The sequence below is a fragment of the Microtus ochrogaster genome (genome assembly GCF_000317375.1).
Source record: "Microtus ochrogaster isolate Prairie Vole_2 chromosome 14 unlocalized genomic scaffold, MicOch1.0 chr14_random_3, whole genome shotgun sequence".
Taxonomy (NCBI): Eukaryota; Metazoa; Chordata; class Mammalia; order Rodentia; family Cricetidae; genus Microtus; species Microtus ochrogaster.
This window is the reverse complement of record NW_004949098.1, coordinates 458,723-469,316: the sequence shown is the minus strand read 5'-3', so window position 1 is coordinate 469,316 and position 10,594 is coordinate 458,723. Positions and strand designations below refer to the sequence as shown.

General features: G+C 47.5%; 1 protein-coding gene across 1 annotated transcript in view; it reads left to right on the top strand.

Moving 5' to 3' along the window:
* The window catches only part of Slc4a5 (solute carrier family 4 member 5), a 75,336-nt gene that overhangs the window by 54,888 nt on the left and 9,854 nt on the right, over positions 1–10,594 (top strand). The window contains exons 18-20 of the mRNA XM_005364663.3: positions 2,501–2,662; positions 3,374–3,552; positions 4,896–4,968. Coding sequence (XP_005364720.1) covers positions 2,501–2,662; positions 3,374–3,552; positions 4,896–4,968 — 414 coding nt within the window. The remainder of the gene's footprint in view (positions 1–2,500; positions 2,663–3,373; positions 3,553–4,895; positions 4,969–10,594) is intronic.

The following is a 10,594-nucleotide window of genomic DNA, read 5'->3' as shown; positions in this document are numbered from 1 at the left end:
CTGACAGCCTGAGTTCAGTCCCTGGGGTGCACCGCCATGGCTGACAGCCTGAGTTCAGTCCCTGGGTGACCGCCATGGCTGACAGCCTGAGTTCAATCCCTGGGGTGCACCGGTAGAAGAGGAAATTGTCTCCCACAGGTTGTTCTCTGACCACCACACATGCACTGTGGCACAAGGACACACATAAACACATAAGATACAATTTAAAAATTTATGAAAACTTTAAAGAACTTGGAAAAAAATTATACAGTAAGATTAGCCAGCCCCAAAGTCCACCCATCTCAACAGACTTCTGTATAGCCAAATTAGTCACTCTGAAGCTGTGGAGTTCCTTGTTTGATTTTACATTTTACCATCAAATATATTTTTATGCATCTAACTATAACCAAAACCAAAAATATCCACGGTAGAGTTAAAAGTAGAAAGGCAGTTCGTTTGCATCTTCTTTCATGACTCACGTCCAAAATGTAATTTTGCGTATATGTATGAGGTTTTTTTTTTTTTTTCCGAGACAGATTTTTCTGTGCCACACTGACTATCCTGGTACTCACTCCGTGGACTAGGCTGGTCTCCAATTCAGAGTCCCACCTACCTCTGTCTCCCTAGTGCTGGGATTAAAGGTGTACACCACTATGCCTGGCCTCGAATTATAATTAAAAAGGAGAAAAAAAGTACCCATTCAGAATTGATGATTTGTTTACAGCTAAACACAAACCCTCCCAAATGCACGAGCTATCCAACCAAAGCGGGGAATCCATGTCTAGAACCTGTTTGAAGTCATGTTAGCCTTAACATAAAAGCACTGGTTTCTGAAAGCTGGGGGACAGCTCCACAAGTAAGACCCCTTGCTCTGAAGACAGGAGCATCTGAGTTTGAACCTCCAGCACCCACAGCAAAAACCAGGCATGGCTGTGTTTGCCGGCCACCCATCAGAGGGCAGAGACGGCCTGAGTCTGGGTGCTCACTGGCTGGCCAGCCTAGCTGGCCCAAATGGTGAGCTGTGTCCATGAGAGGCCATGAATCAGGGCGATGAAGGCTGAACAACAGAAGACATCGGATAATACTGCTCTGGGTTTGCATGCTCACATGCACATCACACACATATAAATGCGCAAACACACACGTGCACACACGCTCAAGCACACACACCTCTTTCTCTTAAATGACCACCTCTGTACACATTCTTGACACACAAGTCTGAACTGATGTTTGACTTTTTTTTGTTTTGTTTTTTTTTTTTGAGACGGATTTTTTTGTGGCTTTGGAGTCTGTCCTAGAACTAGCTCTTGTAGACCAGGCTGGACTCGAACTCACAGAGATCGGCCTGCCTCTGCCTCCCAAGTGGAGGGATTAAAGGCGTAAGCTACCACTGCCCGGCTCTGACGTTTGACTTTTTAAGACAGCCCTCAGGGCTCCTTAGGCAGATGGCTTTGCAGAGGCAGCACTAGGCTGTCGCAGGCTTTTTCTCTTGGGCCACCAACCAGCTTCCAAATCAAGACACAGAATCTTCTTATTAGTCATGAATGCTCAACCTATTTTAGCTCTTATTTCTTGCTGGCTCTCACAACTTAAATTATCCTGTTTTTCTTCATCTATGTTTTGCCTCAGGGCTTTTTACCTTTCTGTCTTTCTGTATGGCCTACTTTCTCTGCTTCTTGTGTCTGTCTGTCTGTCAGCTGCCTGGTCTCGGGCCCTGAGAGTGTCTCTCTCCTTCTTTCTCCCTCACTCTCCTCCTCTTCTTCTCTCTCCTCCTACTCATCCTTTCTGGCCTCCAGCCCCACCTATCCCTCTCCTGCCTAGCCATTGGCCCTTCAGCTTTTTATTAGATCAATCAGGTGCTTTAAACAGGCTAGAGGAACTGAATGCAAGGCATTTTTTTATTAATTAAACAAATGCAGCATAAACAAATGTAACACACCTTTACCTCGTTAACAAGGGCAGCAGAAACAAGTGTAACAGACTTTCACATAGGTAAAGTAGTATTCCGCAGCATAAACAAATGTAACACACCTTTACCTCGTTAACAAGGGCAGCAGAAACAAGTGTAACAGACTTTCACATAGGTAAAGTAGTATTCCGCAGCATAAACAAATGTAGTATGTATTTGCCTAGTTAAATAATACTCCACAACACTAGGCCCATCAGATACTTTGTTGCTTTGGTCTGCCAGGCCTTATTCTTGCCATTTGTCTTTGTGTGACCAGTGATGACACATGCCCTCCTGGCAGCCCTCTGATCCTCGCCTGTTTTCCCAGGGTGTTGCAGCCGCTGTGTTCTGTGTAGCTCTGTATTCCCAGTGTGTCTGAGCTCCTTCCCATGCCTGCCTGCCTCTGTGACTCTCTCTAAAGTGGCAGATTCTTAGCATCTTTACAGGGGAAATAAATATCGTAGTTGAAAAGTACCTCCAGGTGGAAAAGGAGAAGAATGGGAAGGGTGGGGATGCAGACAAGTGTCTGGGACAAGGGAGAAAGGATCAGGCTGCTCTATTTCCTCCACTCAGCCCACACGGCCTGATCGAGGCTGGTTTGTTGCTCCTTTTGGGAAGAACCCTTGGTGGGTGTACCCTGCAAGCATCCTGCCCGCCCTGCTGGTGACCATCCTGATCTTCATGGACCAGCAGATCACAGCTGTCATTGTCAACCGGAAGGAGAACAAGCTGAAGGTAAGGCTGAGCTAGGAGCACAGCTGGGGGGATGGAGGAGAACATTCTTCCTTTCAAACTTGGAGCAGATGGATTAAATCCACCTTTGGTGCCTTTTGGTGAGAGACATGTGTCCTTGAACAGGATCAAGGTGGCATGGTCTGAGAACCAGGTGCAAGTCCAGGCTGGGTCTTGGGCACAAGCTCCCTATCCACCTCAAAATGTCTCTCTGGCTTGTGCCTCCTGACGGTGAAACTTGGGCACCTCACACGTGCCGATGCACGTATAGATCTAAAATCAGGAGACAGAGGAATTTCCATGATTCCTGAAGGTCCTGAAGCGCCCCTTTGGGTCTGAGAAGGCTCAGTCACCACTGACTGTCACACCTAGTCTGGGCCACTCTAGCCTGGAGTCCTTTATCTAAGAACTGCAGAGAGACTGTGGCCAGTGGGCACGAGCTCTTCTTCCCAGAGACCAAATTTGGGGCTTTGCCAAGCCTGGCATCCCTCTTCTCCAAACTTGTGTACCTTGCCTAATTTTTTAAACAAGGTGGCAATTAAAGCCTTGGGGATAGTGAAGCCCAAACACTTCTTAAGCCCCCAGGGTGAATGTCTCCGTGGGGCAGCCCCCTCAGAATACAGTCTGGAAGGCAGGGGGAGCCCTTGAACATGAAATGGTTGCTTTGGGAAGGATCAGGTTCCCAGACTCTTCTCCTGTCCCACTGTCCTGCAGAAGGCCGCGGGCTACCATCTGGACCTGTTCTGGGTGGGCATCCTCATGGCCCTGTGCTCCTTCACGGGGCTCCCCTGGTATGTGGCTGCCACAGTCATCTCCATCGCCCACATCGACAGCCTCAAGATGGAGACGGAGACCAGTGCCCCGGGGGAGCAGCCTCAGTTCCTGGGAGTCAGGTAGGACAGAACAAGACACGAGTCACCTGACCAGGAGTGGACAGCTCAGGAGAAGAAAACATGGTTTTCCTCTAAGTATTTGGACAAGAAAGGCCTTCCCTATGGCCTCCGAAACCACAGCCTTCGAGGAATATTCTGAAGGAAAGAGAAGAAAATTCAATTCTATCAATTCTAAGTGATATTTTTTGTAGTCCCCAGTAGTAACATACACACACACACACACACACACACACAACACACATACACACACACCCTAACACTCTAGAACAATGGCTTTCAAACCTTCCAAATGCTGTGACCCTTTAATTGCTCACGTTGTGGTGACCCCCAACATAAAATTCATTCATTGCTACGCCATCACTGTAATTGTGCTGCTGTTAGGAATGGTGAGGCAAATGCCTGGTTGCAGCCCACAGGTTGAGAACCGCCGCTCTAGAGCCTTGCCCAGGGCCCACCGTGGGGCCTCTTCTTGCCCTCCCTCCCGTTGTCATTCCTCAAGACCCTCTGGAGGTTCACATCCTGCTTAGCCGCCATACCTCTTGAGAGCCTACCTGGACCCAGCCAGGATTCCAGCCCGAATCCCTGGCTTGTCGCTTCTGTTCTTCTCCTTGCTCTCTGTTCATGCCCCCACATCAGGCCCAAACTGGTTCATGCAGCAAAGCCCGTCTGTTGCCACTCTGGGGCCCATGTCAGACCCTGGTGTTCTCCAAAATGGCTCCCCGGGGAACTTCCTGTGTCCTTAGGACACATGAACTACCTGGTATGCCTTGAGGGAGACCCTTTTGCTTGGTTGAAGTGCTCAAGATTAACCATGGCAGAGTCCTTTCCCAGTCCGCTCCCTGGGCCTAAGCAAGCTGCCCAGAGCCTACAGCTCCAGTCCGGTTGTGCCAGGGCTTACTTGCACCTGCCCCTGCTGCTTCCTCTGCGAGCAGCCAGGCTCTAAGCAGGGTGCTAAGCCCTTTACAACCTCTCAATAGCAGCACCTCCACCATTATCTCCACTGCGGTCAGCTCTGAGTGTTCCTGGCCTTGCCTAATGCCCACACATAAATAGCAGAGCCAAGAGTCAGCCTAAGTCCATATAGCTCAAACACCCAACTGTTAGGTCCTATACTGAATGACCTCCCTGACACTCCTCAAAATGTCCTGGCCTACGTCGGGTGCTGCCCGCCTTTCCTAACAAAGTCTAGGCCTTGGACTGCAAGGCAGAGCCCAATAAAGAACCCCTCAAGTCCACAGTGTTGGGCATAATAAGCTTCAAGTCCAGTAGAAGAGCTGAAGGAGCTGGGAATGGCCGCTGAGTGTCTTCCAGGTCACCCCTGACTGTGCGCTCATCTCCGCCAGGGAGCAGAGAGTGACTGGCATCATGGTCTTCATCCTGACAGGCATCTCCGTCTTCCTGGCTCCAATTCTAAAGGTGAGGCTCTGCCCCATCAGCCCCCAGCCCAAGGGCCACCGGCCTGCAAGCCGTAAGAAAGGCAAGGTGTGAACAGGTCACGGTGGTGTTTCATGGTTCACGGTTTTCTGTGATGCCACGTGGTCTGTTATCATTATTGCTGTCATGTCTGCTCTGCTCACCCCTTCCAGAAGCCACTGTCACCTTTCTGGGGAGTGTTCTTCCCCAGGGAGTTCTGCAGTGTTCTGTTGCTACCTAGTCAAGGATCTCCAGAGCTGGCCAGTCTACATTGCCATGGTTTGGCTCACTCCGGATCTTCTTGCTTTGCCCATTTTCTGAATGCGAACTTTGCAAAGGGGAACCCCCAAGTTCTACTTCTCCATCTTGTGTATCCTTGGGCACACAAGTGACTTTCCCTCAAATTTTTGAAACCCTTCTTACTCACATCCCAACCGCTAGAGGACACTGTATCAGGGGTATATTCAAGCCTGTGTCCCTCCAGAGAGCTGCATTCCAGTCAGGAAGAAGGTAGTCCTGACAGAGCTCACTGCTCCTGTTCTCTGCCACATCCAATTGCCTAGCAATGGTCCTTTCCATCTGTCATTACCTACACAAGACTTTCCTTCGTGTGTGTACATGCATTTCGTATGTGCATGTGTGCAGCCGTGTGTGTGAATGAGTATGGAGACAATCCATGGAAGCCAGAGGTGTCGGGTTCTCCTGGAGTTTGTGAGCCACCCAACATGGGTGCTGAGAATTGAACCCAGGTTCTCTGCAGGAGCAGTATGTGTTCTTAAGCCCTGAGCTCTCTCTTTGGTTTCTCTACTTTATTTGTTGGAGCCAGGGTCTCCCACTGAACCTGGAGCTCACAATTTGGCTAGGCTGGCCAGCCAGCTCAAGGGTTCCTCTCGCCTCTGCCTCCACAGCGCTGGGGTAACAACTGTTTGCCTCCTCGCTTGGTCTTTTCACTTGGTACTGGGGTTTAAGCTGAGGACCCTGTGTGTCACATGGCAAGCACTTTACTTAAGAAGCCATCTCTGCCACCCAAGACTTTTCTTTCTATTAAACTTAGTCCACTTTCGTTGCCGTTCCCTCCTTCCACCTCTTAGTCTGATTCTGAGGTGGCCTTGCATGGACAGGTGCACCCAATTCACTCACTATGACAAGTGTTTGTGGCTTGAAAATAGATTCTGGGCACATCCGAGCAGTGGGTGTGCTGCCACGGACTGACTCTCTTGGAGATTGAAGACAGGGGTGAAGGCTTAGGAGAACCTGGGATTCGGCGAATGACAGACAGACACAACTCTAATGAGATTTGAATCTGTTGCAATTTTACTAAAATTTAAGCATCACTTTTAAGAGATTACAGAAGGAAGTTGGCAGACATAAAAGCTTCCATAGAAAAGTGATTACAGACAATTGATTATTCTCAGCAAGTCTTGCGGTCAGGGTCAGGTGGGCAGAGCTTTTCTTTGAAATTCGTCTCACACCACTAACTAACTGTGCTTTCTCATGGCCCTAAATCATATCTGCCCTCAAGGTAGCCAAGGTAACCCAAACACCATTCTTCAGGATTCCACCCCCAGGGTTTGCTCTAATATTGAATGGCTGGCTTCATGTTATCAAGAATAGCCTGCCTTTCTTTCCTATCTAAAATGCACCAGGGGTTTCTCATTCTGGCTAGCCTCTCCATAAATGGTAACTCATGCCATTCCATACATTTTCCTTCATAATTCACCCATCTTCTACCAAATCTCCTATCATGAGCTCTTTCTGTTCTAGGGTATCTGTAAATTCCCCCAGAGAGCGAGCCAGAGTCTTAATCATAACATTAATGGCCTGAATCAAGGGAGGGAACTGATGCATCAGTTCCTCCGTATTCAAGGAGCCGTTGGGAATGTTTCCTGGTTCCTTGAACAGATTAAGTTTTTGTCAAGAGAAAAATAGAACAGAAGAAAGGATAGCAGAGCCAATGCAAGGAGCCATCGCCAGGAACAAAGTGAACGAGGTCTTTGAGGCTAATCAGGCTCCTCAACTCGAGCAGACTGCCAGGGAGCCGCCGGGGCCAAGCTCCAGGAAGCACGAGCCCCTCATTTTGAGACATCCACCACCTGAGAGGCATTTTGTCACACAGGTGAGACAGCCATGGATGTGGCAGTGCACCACTGGGTCCTTCAGAGGAATGTCTCCATTGTCTATGATAGGCCACACACAGATGGGCAGCTACTGCTTGCTTATTTTACAGAGGTTCTCTGCAGGCCCGTAAGATAGTTCATGAGTTCCCTTGTACCTGCTTCTAAGGCTACCCATCTGTGTTTGATACCCTGGACTATCTGGTCAAAGGAGAGAACCAACCCTTGAAGGCTGTCCACTGACCTTCATACATGCTCAGTGACCTGCACACAGGAATACACACACACATATACACACAATCAATCAATCAATGTAAAAAACAAACAGAGGCTAGAGAGATGACTCATTGGTTAAGAACATTGGTTGCTCTTGCAGAGAAATGTTGTAAAAGGAACGGCAGGCCGCTTCCCGCCACCCGGCTCCCAGCTGCCTGACTAGCTTTACCCAAAATAATTACACAGAAACTGTATTCATTTAAACATTGCCTGACCCATTAGTTCTAACCTTTTATTGGCTAACTCTCACATATTAGTTTAACCCATCTCCATTAATGTGTATTGCCACTTGACTGTGGCTTACCAGCATGAGTCTAACCAGCATCCATCTCAGAGAAGAGAGCCGTGGCGTCTGCCTGACTCTGCTGACTTTCTCCCAGCATTCTGTTCTGTCTATTCCACCTATCTAAATTTTGCCCTATCAAAAAGCCAAGGTAGTTTCTTTATTTGTCCAATGAAAGCAACACATAGAAAGAAGACCCTCCTACACCAGAGAACCTGGGTTTTGTTCCCAGCACCCACACGGCAACTCACAAAGATCTGTAACTCCAACTCCAGAGGACCTGATGCCCTCTTCTGGCCTCAGTGAACACCAGGCATACATGCTGTGCCCGTGTATACATGCAGGCAAAAAAACATTAATACATATAAAATAAAAATAAATTATTTTAAAATGAGCATATTATGTTTTAAAATGTGATTAAATGAATACAAGTAAAATAAAGCACACTTTTAAGAGTCAGGCCTGTAACTTGGGAAAATGAAGCAGAGTCACAAGTTCAAGGCCAGCATGTGCTACAGAGTGAGTTCAGTGCTGGCCTAGGCACAAAATAAACAGGGCAGTGAAGCCAGGGGAAGCCGAGCTGTGGTAGGATGCCTGCCTAGCACGTGCAAGGCCCTAATGTGATCACAAGCAAACCAAGAAGAGCCATTTTATGGTCCCAGGGATGGAATGCAGGGTCTCACGAATGCCAGACAGTGCTCTGCTACTGAGCTGTACCCCCAGACCATAGAACCCCCTTCAGTCTTTAAGTGTTCACTTGTGTGTGTGTGTTTGTGCATGAGCGTGAAGAATACGACATGTAGTGGTCGGAGCACAACTTATAGTTCTCTCTTGTCACCTCGTGTGTCCTGTGGATTGAACTTGGATTATTGGGCTCAGCAACAAGAGACTGTACTTACTGCGCGTTTCCCTGGCCCCAGAGTGTATTTTAAATGTCCATGGAATATTCGCTTTTCTGAAAAGGTCTCCAAGGAACCATCAGTGTCTGTCCTGGTACTGTTTGACTAGTGGTTGTGTCAAAAAAAAAAAAAAAAACAAACAACAACAACAAGAAACAAACAAATCCACTAGTCTAAAACGAGTGTGATTTAGTGACCAAACGTTTCTCTCAGCATTTAGCAGGCAGCAGCTCCCATCGCCCAGGAACGTCTCAGACTCCAGTCCAACTGTGGGCATGCTCAGAAATCCGGTAGCTTTCTCAACACTAGCTTTTTCTATGTGTTTGAATTGACCACAAAAGAACTAGAAAATTCTACTGTGGTCTCTATTCTTTCATTCCATTTACAATGTGATGGATTCTTTTATGGGCACACTTACTTCACCCTGTGTATAATGGCCAGTCTTTTGGGCTCATAATTTTGACATCTGTTTTTGCACTAACACTGTCAGTGTTCTTAGTTTAGGGCATCAGGCCCACAGCAGGTTAAAGAAAAGAACTGAAATGAAGATCAGTGGCACAGTGCTTACCTAGCATGGTGAGGAACTGGGTTCCATCTGCAATGGGGGATCAGGACCGGAGAATTTCTGGTTTGAGCACATCAAGCTGTGCAGCCTATAAATAAAGGCTCTGGTGGCTGCAGAGGTGACTCAGTAGTTAAGAGAGCTTGCTGCTCTTCCCAAGGTCTTGAGTTTAGATCCCAGCACTCGCAGCAGGCAGCTCATAACCACCTGTGACTCCAATGCCAAGGACTCCAGCTCCCTTCTTCTGGCCTCTGAGAGCACACACACATGGCATACACTCACATAAAAAATAAAATAAGATAGTTGTTTTAAAGCTAGGATTTCAAAAGTATTAAGTTCTTTCCAGCCAGGACTGAACAACTGCATTTCTCACAAGAGCCACAAACTGGGGCCTGAGAGAATTCTGTCCCAGAAGGCAGAAGTACAGGCTGGGGTGTTGCTGGCAGGGGCTCTGCAACTGTGAGGAGGCATCAAGGGATGCGGTGTCCCGAAGCTGTGCCAGGAACCTCCCAGGGCTCTGGGTGCTGGCAGAAGGCTTGCTGAGCATACGCAAACCCTTGGGCTCCATTTTCATCACCCAGCGCTGCAAACCAGGCAGTTTGAGATCTAACACTGCATGCCTCTAATCTCTTTGTTTCCTTGATTTTGATTAATTTTTAATGACTTATTTTTATTTATGTATATGTGTGTATGTTTGTGCGAGTGTATGCCATGTTGTTTGGACGCAGTCCGAAGCCAGAGGGCATTGGATTTCCCTGGAGCTGGAGTTATAGGCAGTTGTGAGTGCTGAGATCAGAACTCAGGTCCTCTGGAAGAGCAGCAGCACTCTGTCACTGAGCCACCTCTTCAGCACACGGCCCTTATTCTTCTGTTCTATGGAATCCTGAGTGGCCTAGAACTTAAGATGTGGACCAGGCTGGTCTCAAACTCTCCACAGTCCTGCCATCCCAGCCTCTTTAATGCTGGGATTACAAAGATGAGCCATGTCAGGCGGTGGTGGCGCATGTCTTTAATCCCAGTATTCGGGAGGCAGAGGCCGGCAGATCTCTGAGTTCAAGGCCATCATGGTCTATGAAGCAAGTTCCAGCACAGGCAGAGCTACACAGAGAGAATCCCTGTCTTGGAAAAACAAAACAAACAGACAGACAAACCCAACAAAACAAATGAAAAAAAAAAAAAAACCAAAAAGATGAGCCATCATACCACCTTATTAATTTTTATTTAAGATTTTCTTTGAATTGCTCCCATACTTTGAATGCAGTTTACATAGTGCTAACATATTGACATTTATAATTAGGACACTTTTCACAAGGTTAGCAGGAAGATGCAAAGGCCCTCTGAATCCCCTTTTAACTTTTAGCTCAAATGCCTTTACAACATCTGGATCCAAATCTTTCTTAGTGGTTAAATATTGAACAGTCTAACTTAAAAGAGATCATTTGCTTGCTGGGATGTCTTAGCACTTTTTTTCTTTTAAAGATTTATTTTACTTTTA